Genomic DNA, 16236 nt, shown 5'->3' on the forward strand with positions numbered 1-16236 from the left:
CGGAACGTTGGGAACGTTCTCGCTCATCTTCTCACAGGAGGAACGTGAGGGGGAGTTTCCGAGCCGTTACCAGGATACCAGTGGGGAGGGGGCACTGAACTGTAATGTGCTTGTTTAAGGAGAAGGGCTGTGTGTGTGTGTGTGTGTCTGTGTGTGTACACACACACATTTTAAATCAGCAGTACTCTAAAGGAAGTGGGAAAAACTTTTGTAACTGAGCCTAATCAGAGCTTAATCGTGTTAACTTCCTGCGACACACGCAGATACACACACACACACACACACACACACACACACACACACACACACACACACACACACACACACACACACACTCTGTGATGACATGCTCAGATTTATGGTCAGCTCAAAGCTCAGAGAGAAAGAGAGAGTGAGGCGTGCAACTTTGCTGCCTGGTCCACACACACACACACACACACACACACACGCACACACACACGATTACTGGTCTCAGGGTCGACGTGGTAAATCTAGATCAGCTTTGATCAGACGGTGTATCGATTCATCACTGACTGATCCGTGCTGATTACAGAACTAATGAGAAACGACTGACGGGACGTTCCACACACACGAGAACCACAACTTCACATCAACTCACAGGAATAAAGACCCCAGGAGAAGTGATTAACAGAGGCTGTCCTACAAAAAAAAAGATATCATGAACAGAATAACACTATAATAAAAATAATAAAATGTGAACATTTCTCGCTGACGGAAAGATGACCAATCAAGTTCCTTTCCCAACAACGATCCACCGGGACACCAACCTGCTACAGATCCGGGGTCCGTGACCCCCACTGACCCCCAGATCTTCCTGCCCCCAAACCCCAAATCCAGAAGGAGCCGCTCACACAGTAGACAGTGTGTTTTGATGAGGCCTTGTGGGAACTTCTCATTTACGAGACCCAACAAAACACAGACGCCATGTTTACACCGGTCACCTCCTGAACTAGACCACAGATCAGCAGTAAAACACACACACACACCCCTCAGTCAGCTGTTTAGAGCTCCAAGGATTTTTATCAGAGTCGCTGTTTGTGTCCCATTACGAGCACTGTGACTCTTCAACACGTAGTGGTGTCCCAGCGTAATCAGAAGGTTGAGGGTTCCAATCCCGACCCGCCAAGGTGCCACTGAGGTCCCCTTGATGAAGGTACCGTCCCCACACACTGCTCGCCGGGCGCCTGTCATGGCTGCCCACTGCTCACTCAGGGTGATGCAGGATTAAATGTGATGCTCTGCTATGCTGGGTCACGTTCACTCACTTCACACGCACCAGGACAGTTCTGCCGGACGGATGTTTCGCTCATTTTGCCGCTCCACCCTGGAGCTGCTGACAGAATTCCTGCCCCAGTGGGGCATCAAAGTGGAGCAGGCAGGAGGTTTCAGAAAAAGCCACACACACACACACACACACACACACACACACACACACACAAACCAGCATTCCACAGAGTGGAATCAGTGGGTGCGCTGATCAGTGAAACTGGTTACTAGAGCAGCAGATGGGGTCCCTGCTGTGTGTTACGATACGTTACACGTGTGGACAGTATCAACATTCTGAAGACAAAAGAAGGCGGAGCTAAAACCCCTGTCTGCTGATTGGTCGGTTACTGGCTTAATCTGCAACATGGTGTCTGGGTCAACGAAGTCCTAATAATACAAGTGAACACGAACTCCGCCCACTTGTAAACAACAACAACAACACATCCAGCAGGAAGGAGTGTGTGTGTGTACCTGATAGTAGCTCTTGACGTGTCTGAGGAGGATCTTCAGGTTCTGTATTCGGAGGTTGACATCGTTGTTGACCTGTTTGTTCACACGCTGGTTTGTGGGACTGGGGTCTCTGGGGAAACCAATCAAAGTTCAGGACCAGGAGAGAAGAACAGGAGAAGCAGAGATCCAGCAGATAAAGACTACTACTGTGTGTGATTGTGTCTGTGTGTGTGTCTGTGTGTGTGTGTGTGTGTGATGTTGGTTATTTCACTCTGATTTGCATGTGTACTGGGGGAATGCAAATGAAGCACAGTTTGGCCTGAAATCCCAAACTGCGCGTGAGTGTGTGAGTGTCCTCAACCCTCCTCACATCCTTTACTTCTTGAGCAGTGTTAAGGTGTTTTTTTAGTAATTAACTAATTTTCTGTACGCATGTACACACCCACACACAGACAGACACACTCAGCCTTGTTTTCACAATACACGGTGGCATCATAAACCCCATCTTGTCACGTGGGCATCAAAATATATATACTGGACTTTTCATACCTCATTTTGTCCAAAACATCAAAATTATAGTCACAGCACAGATCACAACAAACATCTATACAGCAGGAGTCAACACACACACACACACACACACGTGCACTACACGCCTTTGTTTAATAAAGAGGCAGATGCAGATATTACAGGGAGGAGAAAGTGGGTTAAAGGACAGAGACAGGGGGGGAGGGGACAGACGGGCCTCAACGGTCAACTTCACACAAAAGACTCTCAAACAGGGCTCTGTGTGTGAGTGCATGTGTGTGTGTGTGTGTGTGTGTTGGGATAGGCTGCGTCAGTGGATTACTCGACAAAAAGGAGTAGTAGGAGGAGTCTGTGCCGTGTGTGTTCACTTAAACTGGCTACAAACTGAAAACAAAAATCCTTCGCACACATGTGCCAAGTCTCACACAAACCAAACCAGACCCTCTGTTTACAGCCACAGATACAGGGACAGTCCCCCTGGAGACAGTGTCTTGCTCAGGGACACAATGGTAGTAAGTGGGGTTTGCACCTGAGAATTTGCGCTCTTCTGGTTCAGCCCATAGTAAGAGCATCTGGAATAATGAGGAATAATGAACACAAACACACACAGGGAACTCACATGTGGGTCATGATCTTGTGCAGGAAAACTCCGTCCACCAGATCCATGAACATGGAGAGTTTATCTTCACATCCTGACCCCAGCGGCCCAAAGGTCTTCACCTGGACAAAAGAGACAGCCTCAGTGATTAGTGTCACTATCACCCAACCTCACCCCCACCATCCACCTACCCATGCTTCCTCACGACCATCAATCCAGCCACCCACCCACCCATCCTTCCTCACCACCCACCAATCCAACCTTACTCACCACCCTCCACCCAGCAATCCATCCTTACCGCCATCCACTCATCAAGCCATCCTCACCACCATTCATCCATTCATCAAACCATCCTCACCACCATTCATCCATTCATCAAACCATCCTCACCTCCATCCATTAAATGCTGCAAATGTAAATCCATTCACCCCTCCATCCTCACCACCACTTATCCATCCATCCATCCATCCTCACCATCACTTATCCATCCATCCATTCATCAAACCATCCTCACCGACATTCATCCATTCACCTCTCCATCCTCACCGCCATTCATCCATCCTCACCGCCATCCATTAAATGCTGCAAATGTAAATCCATTCACCCCTCCATCCTCACACCACTTATCCATCCATCCATCCATCCACTCCACCACGTATCCATCCATCCATCCATCCATCCATCCACGTATCCATCCATCCATCCACTCCACCACGTATCCATCCATCCATCCATCCATCCACTCCACCACTTATCCATCCATCCATCCATCCACTCCACCACTTATCCATCCATCCATCCATCCACACCACCACGTATCCATCCATCCATCCATCCATCCACACCACCACATATCCATCCATCCATCCATCCATCCACACCACCACATATCCATCCATCCATCCATCCATCCACACCACCACATATCCATCCATCCATCCACACCACCACGTATCCATCCATCCATCCACACCACGTATCCATCCATCCATCCATCCACACCACCACGTATCCATCCATCCATCCATCCATCCATCCATCCACACCACCACGTATCCATCCATCCACACCACCACTTATCCATCCATCCATCCATCCACACCACCACTTATCCATCCATCCATCCATCCATCCATCCTCACCGCCACCCCATCCATCCATCCATCCATTCATCAAACCATCCTCACCGCCATCCATTCATCAAACCATCCTCACCGCCATTCATCCATTCACCTCTCCATCCTCACCGCCATTCATCCATCCACCTCTCCATCCTCACCGCCATTCATCCATCCATCCTCACCGCCATCCATTAAATGCTGCAAATGTAAATCCATTCACCCCTCCATCCTCACACCACTTATCCATCCATCAATCCATCCACACCATCACTTATCCATCCATCCATCCATCTATCCATCCATCCTCACCGCCACCCATCCATCCATCCATTCATCAAACCATCCTCACCGACATTCATCCATTCACCTCTCCATCCTCACCGCCATTCATCCATCCATCCTCACCGCCATCCATTAAATGCTGCAAATGTAAATCCATTCACCCCTCCATCGTCACACCACTTATCCATCCATCAATCCATCCACACCATCACTTATCCATCCATCCATCTATCCATCCATCCTCACCGCCACCCATCCATCCATTCATCAAACCATCCTCTCCGCCATCCATTCATCAAACCATCCTCACCGACATTCATCCATTCACCTCTCCATCCTCACCGCCATTCATCCATCCATCCTCACCGCCATCCATTAAATGCTGCAAATGTAAATCCATCCATCCATCCATCCACTCCACCACTTATCCATCCATCCATCCATTCATCCACACCACCACTTATCCATCCATCCATCCATCCATCCACCCAACCACTTATCCATCCATCCATCCATCCATCCACACCACCACATATCCATCCATCCATCCACACCACCACATATCCATCCATCCATCCATCCATCCATCCATCCACACCACCACATATCCATCCATCCATCCATCCACACCACCACTTATCCATCCATCCATCCATCCATCCATCCATCCCATCCACACCACCACTTATCCATCCATCCATCCATCCACACCACCACTTATCCATCCATCCATCCACACCACCACTTATCCATCCATCCATCCACACCACCACTTATCCATCCATCCATCCATCCATCCACACCACCACTTATCCATCCATCCATCCATCCATCCATCCATCCATCCACACCACCACTTATCCATCCATCCATCCATCCATCCTCACCGCCATCCATTCATTCATCAATCCATCCTCACCTCCAAAAGAAGAAAGCGAAAGTGTCACATGTGATACACAGCAGCACAGCACACGGTGCACACAGTGAAATTTGTTCTCTGCATTTAACCATCACCCTGAGTGAGCAGTGGGCAGCCATGACAGGCGGCCGGGGAGCAGTGTGTGGGGACGGTGCTTTGCTCAGTGGCACCTCAGTGGCACCTTGGCGGATCGGGATTCGAACCGGCAACCTTCTGATTACGAGGTCGCTTCCTTCCTTCCCACCACTGCCCCCAAAATCAACCACGAAGGGACTCAAACCCTCAATCTGCTGAGTCGAAGTCAGACACCCTATCCATTCATTCATCCATCCATTCATCTCTCCATCCTCACCGCCACCCATCCATCCATCCATCCATCCTCACTGCCACCCATCCACTCTTCCATCCATCCATCCTCACCATCACCCATCCATCCATCTCAGGGGCAGTGGTGGCCTAGCGGTTAAGGAAGCAGCCCCGTAATCAGAAGGTTCGAGGTGCCACTGAGCAAAGCACCGTCCCCACAAAGCACCGTCCCCGCAAAGCACCGTCCCCGCAAAGCACCGTCCCCGCAAAGCACCGTCCCCCCGGTCGCCTGTCATGGCTGCCTACTGCTCGCTAAGGATGATGGGTTAAATGCAGAGGACAAATTTCACTCTGTGCACCGTGTGCTGTGCTGCTGTGAATCACATGTGACAATCACTTCACTTTATCCATCCATCCTCACCGCCACCATCCATTCCTCCATCCATTCTCACCAGTACCATCCATCCATGTCCCTCCTTCACGTTCTGATATAACACAACTTTTTGTATTTCTGTGCTGCTTTCATGACCTTTTTGTGGTTTCAATGCACCATCAGGTCTTCCGGTTCTATATAAATATAGACGTGTTCTAAACCCAAAAGATGCATCGTTGATTTGGGATTACTTATTACAGAGGGTTCCAGGTGCAGAGTGTAGTTTTATTTGAAAAGATCAGTTTCAGGTTGTGACAGGAAGCTGAGAGGAAGAGAACATTTCTCAGAGACAACACCATTTTTCTCAGCTCAAACGTCTATGGAAAAGTCACACATTTATAGGGTCAGAGTCTCCCAACACACACAATCATTCACACATCAGAGACTGTCTGAGGCCACACGTGGCCCCCATGTCACTGTTTGGACACGCCCCACAGTCTAAAGCTCATCACTCAGAGACAGAAGTGACTTCCTGTTACCAGAGGCAATCAGAAGAAAGATCAGCAGAATTTCTGCAGTTGGTCTGACACCGTTTTTATGTCAGCTGGAGCAGGACGAGGCCACACCTTACAATGGAACATCAAGGGCACGAGTCAACGGGCCAAAACAGGATATGAGGTCGAGGTGAGAGGCTCATGGGAAATCATGGGAGCTCCACAGCCTGAACTGAGAACATTATGATGGTCAGGGGTGTTTTGAAGTGGCCTCCAGGGGTCCATTTGGCAAAATGTATAATTCATGACGAGGGGGCTTCTGAACTTCTCTTCAGTCTCGACAGAAGATCTTCTCAGCATCTTCACTGCTAATGATGCGTGTCTGACTGGAGCCCTGCTCCCCGGGAGGGTAAAAGGCTGGACTGCCCGTTCTACTCGGTTCTCCTGCCTGCAGGAGGTCCAGCGGGGATGTGTGAGGCGGTGCAGGTGGCTGCTGGGTGAAATTTAATCGCCACGCGTGGCAGGAAACGCGCTGGTGGAGCAAGCGGAACTGCAGGTGGGTCACTGAGCCGAAACGAACCGAAAAAAAAAACTTTTATAAGCCCCCGAAGCCCCCCCATCTTACCCAGGTGACCAGCGGGGAGTCCACGAAGTTGGTCATCATCTCGGACACGGTGAGATCCATTCCGACGGAAACAATGCCCGCGGTCCGGGGAAACGTGATCCGGACTGCGCTCGACCCCCCGGAGGCGGCCCCGTCCCGTCCCGTCCCCGGTACCGCCGGCCACGTCAACTCTCCGCCGGGATGAAGCGTCCGGAGCGCCGCTCCCCGCGGGTCCAACTTCGGCCGCGACTTTGTTGCCGAGGCGCCGCGCGGTTCATCCAACCTGTAACCGCACGCAGAGCGACGAGGGGGCGGCGCGCCGGGGAGCCAATCAGAGAGAGCGACGCGCCGGGGAGCCAATCAGAGCCGAGAGACGCTGAGCCAATCGGAGGACGAAGGCGGGCTCTGTTGTGTCGTCGCTTCTGGGCGACTCAGCGGCGCCATCTCGTGTACCAGATTTAATCCATTTCTGGTGGCGGAGGTGAACACAGCCATCAATGAACAAGAAGACCGTGTGTTCGAAACGGCAACCTTCTGATTACGAGGCCGCTTCCTTAACCGCTAGGCCACCACTGCCCCCCGGGTGAAGTGTCTTGCTCAGGGACACGATGGTAGTAAGTGTCCCTGACACTTGGGGCAGTTGTGGCCTAGCAGAATCCCGATCCGCCAAGGTGCCACTGAGCAAAGCACCGTCCCCACACGCTCTTGGATAAGGTAAGGTGAAGTGATTGTCACATGTGATACACAGCAGCACAGCACACGGTGCACACAGTGAAATTTGTCCTCTGCATTTAACCCATCACCCTGAGTGAGCAGTGGGCAGCCATGACAGGCGCCCGGGGAGCAGTCTGTGGGGACGGTGCTTTGCTCAGTGGCACCTTGGCAGATCGGGATTCGAACCGGCAACCTTCGGATTACGGGGCCGCTTCCTTAACCGCTAGGCCACCACTGCCCCTCAAAGGGCGTCCGGTACATGCCAGAAATGTAAGTAAGTCAGAGTCTGAATGTTTGTCCACTGGCTCTGGCTTTTTTTCTCTAAGACTGAGGGGTCACTGCAGATCAGTTGAAAGATCTAGGAAGACCTTGTCCCCACCCGCAGGACACAAGCACCGCAGAACAAACAATGAATGATTAGTTGGAAACAATATAGGAACCGTGTAAGGAACCATCAGTACTTTACTTTATTTTACTTTATTTTGCAGACGCTTTTATCCAAAGCGACTTACAAGAGGACGACACCTGCAATTCTCATTCGGTTTCTATAGATTTTGAGTTACAAAACTAAGAGCCCCGATAAGGCCCAACTTGTCAGCAAAGAGCATGCTCGGAGATTGTTAAGTGCTAGACGAAGAAAAAAATGATTAGAATATATTTATTATTTTGTGCGGTGTGTACGCATGTGTGTGTGTGGTGTTTTAGTGTTGGACTCGTCTGAAATACCTTTTGAACAAGTGGGATTTCAGCTGCTTCTTAAAGGTGGTATTAGTCTCGGCTAGTCGAATGAAGCAGGACAAGTTGTCCCACCAGCCAGGGACAACGATGGAGAACAGAGTCGATTGGGACCGGAGACCCCGTGAAGAGGGAATTTTCAGTCTGGTTTTGGTGTGTAGATCTGAGAGGACGTGCAGGAGTGTATCTGGCTAGAAGTGTGTTGGTGTAAGAGGGAGAACTTCCATTTACAGCCCTGTAAGCAGCATCAAGGATTTAAACTCGATGTGAGCAGCTACCGGGAGCCGGTGGAGAGAGGTGAGAAGAGGCGGGACGTGGGTGTGTTTCGGCTGGTTGAAGATGAGGCGGCTGCCACGTTTTGGACCATCTGGAGGGGTTTTATGGTGACTGCAGAGGCTCCAGCCAGGAGAGTTACAATAGTCCAGTTTAGAGATGACCGTTGCCTGGACAAGGAGCTGCGTAGCCTGTTGTGAAAGGAAAGGCCGAATCTTGCGAATGTTGTAGAGTACCCTTGTCTGAACCCAACCCCACTGCACCACCATTACACCAGTAAATGAGGGAATATCTTCCTTCTGGGGACTGGAGGATCTTGTCCAGGAGACTCGTGGTGCCTATACAACCGAAGCACTGGATGTGGACTTCAGGTAGCTGCTCCTCCCTCCTGTTCATGTCACCGTTTGCGGTGGAGGAGGATGAGGACTGCAGGTACGTGGGGTTACATGGCCCTACCTGCCGAGGAAGCTCAGGTCTTTCAACGTCGACCGCGTTCTATCGTTCTGTGGTGGTATTGCAGGTGTGGGGTGAAGGCGGCAGACCTGTCTGAGAGGAGAATACTGAAGATGCTTCTGGGTGTCATGGCCACACCCTCCCACCCCACCATGCCTCCCTAATGGAACATATGAAGCCCTCTTCCCTGTTCCACAACCCGCTTTAGTCATTCTGGACCGGATTGGTTTGCACAATAGAACTTGTACCGTCTGTCTTATGCAGTAGGACATTAGCCTCGTGCCCTCAACACGTTTCATTTTATTCATCATGCTGCATGGACGCAACTCAGACCTGTTTTATTACGGTATGACGCACAATTCCTAACTTGTCTTTCCGGCTAATAAAGTTCTTTCGTACTTTATTTCACGGCAGTTTTCGGTCCCTGGCAACAGTTTATATCTACATTGTTGTCCGTTCTGTAAAACATTACAAGAAATGTAATAAAACGTTTTTTTTGGGGTCGAATGGTGCTTATTTTCTTGCTGTGGGCCACGTCCAGGACGCGGCATTTATTTTATACATCGTATCTGCTACACCTGCCTTGTTTCCCCTCATAACTGAAATAAATCATACATCGTGACCCCAGCAGCGGAGGAGTGTCCCTAAAAAGCTCCTCCGGAGGAGAACGTCTCGCTTTTCGGACTCCAGAAGTAAAACGTCACCCGGCACTACACACAAAATCTTTATTGGTCAACTCGGAGAGAACGAAAAGGCGGAGCGACTGGTGGCATGGGAGCAGGTGAGGCCCCCCCCCGGGATGGGAGGGAAGGGAGCAGTTGTTGAGGCGTGCGGATTGAAATGCGCTTCGAGTCCTCGCCGCACGTTAATCTTCGGCTTTGGCCTCCATCTCCTCGGCGTCGTCGTCACCGTCCACCTCGGCGTTCTCGCGCTCCAACCGCTCCAGCTGCCGCGCCAACTCCGTCTCGTCCATGTCGGTCACGACCTTTGGCTGAAAGGGGTGGGCAGAGGCACAAACTCATCAGTCCCATAGCAGGGACAGTCACTGCGTCAAGCACGGTATCAGGAGAAGACGCCAGGAATAACAAACCCCACCTCCATCTGCACGTTGAACACGCCCCTCTTCTCCTCGATCCTCTCCTTGATGGCAGCCATGGCCTGGTTGAGCACGGACAGGCCCTCCGTCCGCTCCAGCGTGGTGGTGGTCATCACGTAGCGAGGAGGGGCGATCAGGTTGATCTGGAGCCCAAAGGATCCAAACCTCACAATGTGTTTTTAGGGGTGTGTGTGTGTGTGTGTGTGTATGTTGGCACCAACCTTGACTGGCATGGCCTCTGTTGAGCAGTTTAACCCCGCCCTCAGGGCATCCTTGACTGCATCAATGCCCTCGTAGCCATAACAGGCCACCTCGATATCTGAGGAGGAAGCGAACAGGATCAATATGAGGAGCAATTTCTCAGCTTTGACGTTGGGGAGGTACGGAGTCGGGCGTGAAGTGGGGACACCTGCTCGGATCTTAACCGCCTGGGGCGTGAGCCGCCGGTTGATGTTGTCGATGAGGACGGCCCTCTCTTCCTCGCTCAACTCCAGGCAGTCTAAAATAGCGGGGTCCCTGGGGGGACAAGAAGCGGAAGGACAGTGAGACATCACAGAAGGATCCATCAATACGGCTAAATAAGGCTGGTACATCGCCAACATACAGCATCATGTTCCATCATGTCTCATACACCCTAAACTTTCTTCCTGAGTGCACTTGGTAGTAGCCTAGCGAGTAAGACAAGGTTCAAGCTCCACTTACTTTCACCAAGCAGGACACTTAACCCTGAGGGTCTTCAGGTGGACTGTCCCTGTCACTACATGATTGTACAGCGCCCTGGATAAGGACATCTGATAAATGGCATAAATGTAAATGCACTCTATATATATATATATATATATATTTATGTGGGTCTTGTTGGTCCCCTAATTCTGTATCTGAAGTCTCTTGGTGCAGAATTACAGCCACTTTGATCCAGTCCCACAATCAGATTTCCCAGGACGCGCCGTCTCACTGCCTGTAGCTTTATATGCTAATGAGGAGGAGAGAAGTGGGACGAGGAAGAGAGCGGCCTATAGAAGTTGATGGGATATTCATGGAAATGACGTCATTAACACAATTCACAAAGCACAGTGTTTGGTACAGACAGGAAGTCCTGTCGGCGTTTTTACAGAAAAAAATGAAAAAAAAAAACTTGTTTTTTTTTTTTTTTTTTACATCCAATCAGAAGCAATTGCAATACTTCACACGTTTGGAATGACGGTCGGTGGAGGTAATGTTTTAGGGGCGGGACGGGAAATTCTCTGGGTGGAAAAAGCATGAGAAACGGTAGGTAACATTTCCTCTTATGACATCATAAAGGGACAAATTCCAGATTCAACCGTCTGAGCTGCCGCTCTCTCAACGGTGAAGCAGAACAACCAAAACACTCTTTATACCTGTGGCCATTTCTAGCCACTGCAGGACCATAGACAGGCTCGGGGAACTCGTATTAATGTTCAATCATCTCACAAAGCCACATTTTAATGATAGGGGACCTATAAACCTACACTTGTTTAGTCCTGGACAGGAAAATCCTGGTTTAATATGGTATCCTGCATTTCGCTCGCTGTCCTGTATATAACTGTAAGGTATTGAAGAGACGGCCACTCACGAGACGGCCTGCTTGAAGACGTCGTAGGCGCCGTATCCCGGCCGCTTGTACTTCTCGTCGAACACCCAGGCGGTGCGCTGGAACAGACTCTCCAGCTGCTCGTCTTTGCTGTAGTCCAGCACCTCCGCCACGTGCCTGAGGATGCTGTAGACCTGCGGAACAGTAAGGTCCTCAGTCAACACCAGGGTTAGGGTTCGAGTCAGGGCGGCCCACCCCACACAGCACGCACGGTCTTAGACTTGGTGAATTTGTCTTCACACTTGATGGCCTCTTCGGGTGACACTCGCCTCTTGGACAAATCGATGTAGCCTAAAGAGTGACAGAGGACACTGGTTAGGAAGTTGACATGCGACTTCAGGTTGTTATACATTTTTACAAAAGAATTTCCGACTTTTCAAGGACGATTTTCATGACTATATGCTGTCTGATTTTTCCGTGCATATTTGGAGGAGGGTAGACGGAAAAATATTAAAACCAAACGTATGACGCCTGAAAAGCTAAACATACTTCTGTCATATTTGCACTTTTACTTGATCTAATATATAAGATGGGTACTCAGATAAAGAGCACATACAAGGTATTGACAAAAAACTGAAGGCTTTGCAGACATTTGAATCACGGATTCCTGTAAAAATTTTAATAATTTCAAAGAAAAATCATCATCATAACCCAGACGTTCAAAGTTCAGTTTATATATGTTAAATTGAATAGTGCATCAGACTTCATTAAAATAATCCATACATTGAACCACATTTTAACTCTATGTTAAACTGTAGCTTTCATCAAAGTTCAAGTTGAGCTTTATTGTCATTTCAGCTACATGAATCTTAGACAGAACAAAGTGAAACGAAACGACGTTTCTCCAGAAACCTGGTGCTACGTGGAACATTTAAACAACGTTACATACGGATATAAAGTACTAAGAGCTGCTGTGATAGGGATGTAATGGAGACATGTTCTGAACATACAAGGTGGCGGGTGGGTGTGTGTTTGTCAGGTAAGAATGTTCAGTCCCTCAGTGTTCCGGTGTCTCATGGCTTGTGGGATGAAGATGTTGCAGAGTCTGACATTGTCCTCCCGTGCGTCACACCATCTTGGTCATTTTGGTTGCATATATTAGTACTGCATGAACACTATTTTATTAAAGTGTTGCACAGTTTTGACACTATTATACACGGAAAGTTGGTTTTAGCAGGTGAGACTAGTTCTCTGTGTCCATCTCATGGCAACTTTTCAAACTGATTGTGTGGCTTTTGCTTTAACTTTGTATTGCAGCACGACAAGTGCTACATACATGCCACACTTGTTCATAGTTATGCGGATAAAGTAGCTTGTTATTAAAATGTCCCGCGCATTTTAGTACAGAATCGTCCAACCAGGTTCCGGCGTAGATCAGCAGCTGTAGAGACGAGCAGCCGAGAAAGTGTTGGAATATGATAGTGGTGCGACCTGCACTAGTTTTGAACGTGGACACTTCTGATACAGGGGCTGTGGTGGCCTAGTGGGCAAGGATGCCCACTGGTATCCTGCATTTCTGGACACACTCAGGGTTAAGTGTCTTGCTCAGGGACACGATGGTAGTAAGTGGGGTTTGAACCTGGGTCTTCTGGTTCATAGGCGAGTGTGTTACCCACTAGGCTACTAACACGCCATGCTGACTATAAAGAAGACGTTAGATTCTATACGTGGTGTTTGAAAGATATATTATACAGAAGTTTAATGGAAAATATGAATACATCAGGCTGACCTTTCTCCTTGTCCACACGGATGACCACCACGCACTCGTTGCGGCCGATGCGGATGAGCTTGTTGATGGAGCGGATGCGGCGGCGGGACAGCTCGCTCAGCAGGATCATGCCCTCGATGTTGTTGTACTCCAGCAGGCTGACGTAGGCGCCCATCTCGGCGATGGAGCGGACGTTCACCATCACCACGTCCTCCACCTCCGGGAACTTGTGCTGGTAGAACCGGCAGTTGAGGCCCGGCATCTTCTGGGGGGAGAGGAGGGAGAGCAGGCCCGGTTACGGCTCGTCTCCACGAGGCTTTTCGGGCCAGACGCTCCACTCACCGTAGCTGCGCTTCCGAGGCCGGACTAATCGGTAGAGTCGCGTCCTGCTTCAGGAACCCAGAGGAGAGCTTCTCAGCCGGCTACACTGTTTCATCAGCAAGCATGCCACGCTCCGCAACCCGGGAAGCGGAACCGCCGAGGTCTCCTTCCGTCCCCGCGGAGGCGGCGGCAGCGCCACCTGCCGGTCCGGCGGAACAGCGGCATCCCATCCGCCTTACACTTACATTCACAGCGTTTACCAGACGCCCGTATCCAGAGCGACTTACAGTCAGTAGTTACAGGGACAGTCCCCCCCCCTGGAGACACTCGGGGTAAAGTGTCCTGCTCAGGGACACGATGGTAGTAAGTGGGATTCGAACCTGGGACTTCTGGTTCACAGGCGAGTGTGTTACCCCACTAGGATACTACCATGCTTTAAACAGCTCAGTGGTCAGCGGTACGAGGAGGACACAAATCCCGGCTCTCATCTTCTTCTGTCGGTCGTTTCTGTGCCGTAGTGAAGTATAATTTCATGAATTTTATACGTTTCAAAGGCTTTTATTGACAATGACATCAAGTTTATGCAAAAAGTCAGTATTTGCAGAGTCGGACCTTTTCTTTTTTTTTTTTCAAGACCTCTGTAAATCACCCTGACATGCTGTCAATCAACTTCTGGGCCAAATCCTGACTGATGCAGACCCATTTATTCATATTCAGTGTTTGGATAATCAGTTTGTTAGAATTTGTGGGTTTTTGTTTGTCCACCTGCCTCTTGAAGATTGACCACAAGTTCTCAATTGTATTAAGATTCGGGGAGTTTCGCCTCAAACAATCGGAAAGGCGCTTCATCAGAGAAAATGTATTTACCCCGGTCCTCAGCAGTCCAGTCACTGTACTTTTTTTCCCCTTATTTTACAGAGGATCAGTCTGTCCTTGATGTTTTTCTTGGAGAGAAGTGGCTTCTTTGCTGCCCTTCTTGACACCAGGCCGTCCTCCAGAAGTCTTCTTCTCACTGTAGGTGCAGATGCTCTCACACCTGCCTGCTACTGGTGGCACCCCGATCCCGCAGCTGGATCATCTTTAGGAGACGGTCCTGCCGCTTGCTGGACTTTGTTGGGCACCATGAAGCCTTCTTCACAACACTTGAACTTCTCACCTTGAAGTTTTTGATGATCTGATAAACGGTTGATTTAAGTGTAATCTTAGTAGCAGCAATATTCTTGCCTGTGAAGAACACGACTGAACGTGTTTCCTTGCAGGTAACCACGGTTAACGGAGGAAGAACAATGATTTCAAGCACCACCCTGCTTTTAAAGCATCCAGTCTGCTGTTCTAACTCAGTCAGCAGGACAGAAGGATCTCCAGCCTTGTGCTCCTCAACACTCTTACTTGTGTTAGCAAGAGGATCACTGACATGATCTCAGCAGGTCCTTTTGTGGCAGGGTTGAAATGCAGTGGAAATGTTTTTTAGTATTAAGTTAATTTTCATGGCAAAGAGGGACTTTGCAATTCACTTCGCTCTTCACAACATTCTGGAGCTTATGAAACCTGCCATAATAAAAACGGAAGCAGCAAACTTTGTGAAAAACAGCATTTGTAAATGTAATTCTGAACACTTGTGGTGGCCCAGCGGGTAAGGAAACGGACCCGAAATCAGAAGCCAAGGTGCCACTGAGCAAGGTACCATCCCCTCGGGCACCTTTCACGACGAGTTAAATGAAGATGACACGCTTGTCTCACTTTAAATAAGAGCAAATGCCCCTCAGACAGGGATTATTAATATCAGGAGTCCTCGTGGCTTTAGGGTTGTGGTGTTCCTCTGGTTCATCTGCCAGTCACTGTAATTGCTCATTAGATAAGACTATAAGACCAATTAACAACTGCCTGCTTATTTTTGCTTCAAGGTCAAACCGAGGCGAGGTTGGTAGTAACCTAACCCGGGTTCAAACCCCACTTACTACCATCGAGTCCCTGAGCAGGACACTTAACCCTGAGTGTCTCCAAGGGGGGGACTGTCCCTGTAACTACTGACTGTAAGTCGCTCTGGATAAGGGCGTCTGGTAAATGCGGTAGATGTAAATGTACGAGGCTGAACGTGGCAAATCAGCCAATCATCTTACAAGAAACCAACATTTCAGACCCAAAGTGAAGAAGACTGGTAACAGATACCAATTTGCGTCCTACTATTTTATTTGTTTGCTATTTAAGTCTGAATATGCCTCACCGAGTCGACTACTTGGAAAGTGACTAACAATGATGTTGTCGGATACCTTCAGAGGCCTAGTGGAGTGCAGGCCCGTTTTGGACGGTTGGTGTTCCTTTAATTTGCTGAGAAATGAAATCTTAGAACAAAACGAACGGG

General features: G+C 49.4%; 2 protein-coding genes across 4 annotated transcripts in view; both read right to left on the bottom strand.

Annotated features, from left to right (window-relative positions):
• ccdc88c (coiled-coil domain containing 88C) overlaps positions 1–7265 on the bottom strand; it is a 39569-nt gene extending 32304 nt beyond the window's left edge. For both annotated transcript variants that reach the window (XR_003749703.1, XM_028978864.1), the window contains exons 1-3: positions 6984–7265; positions 2885–2985; positions 1759–1867 (exon numbers count right to left, since the gene is read on the bottom strand). Coding sequence is in view for 1 of the 2 variants with exons in the window: in XM_028978864.1 (XP_028834697.1) it covers positions 1759–1867; positions 2885–2985; positions 6984–7043 (270 nt within the window). In the remaining variant the exon portion in view is untranslated. The remainder of the gene's footprint in view (positions 1–1758; positions 1868–2884; positions 2986–6983) is intronic.
• Positions 7266–9848: 2583 nt separating this feature from the next.
• On the bottom strand, positions 9849–14051 carry LOC114792706 (eukaryotic translation initiation factor 2 subunit 1). 2 transcript variants are annotated; one of them, XM_028984076.1, is made up of 8 exons: positions 13896–14051; positions 13575–13815; positions 12057–12136; positions 11828–11979; positions 10643–10749; positions 10455–10552; positions 10233–10376; positions 9849–10128 (listed from the first exon to the last, which is right to left on the bottom strand). In XM_028984076.1, the coding sequence occupies exons 2-8, from the start codon at positions 13813–13815 to the stop codon at positions 10003–10005; spliced, it is 948 nt and encodes a 315-aa protein (XP_028839909.1). In that variant the 5' UTR covers positions 13896–14051; the 3' UTR covers positions 9849–10002. The 2 variants fall into 2 exon arrangements, with proteins under 2 accessions (XP_028839909.1, XP_028839900.1); XM_028984067.1 differs by having other exon boundaries at positions 13575–13818.
• Between the last annotated feature and the right edge of the window lie 2185 nt (positions 14052–16236).

The sequence above is a fragment of the Denticeps clupeoides genome, chromosome 1, assembly GCF_900700375.1.
Source record: "Denticeps clupeoides chromosome 1, fDenClu1.1, whole genome shotgun sequence".
NCBI classification, from domain to species: Eukaryota; Metazoa; Chordata; class Actinopteri; order Clupeiformes; family Denticipitidae; genus Denticeps; species Denticeps clupeoides.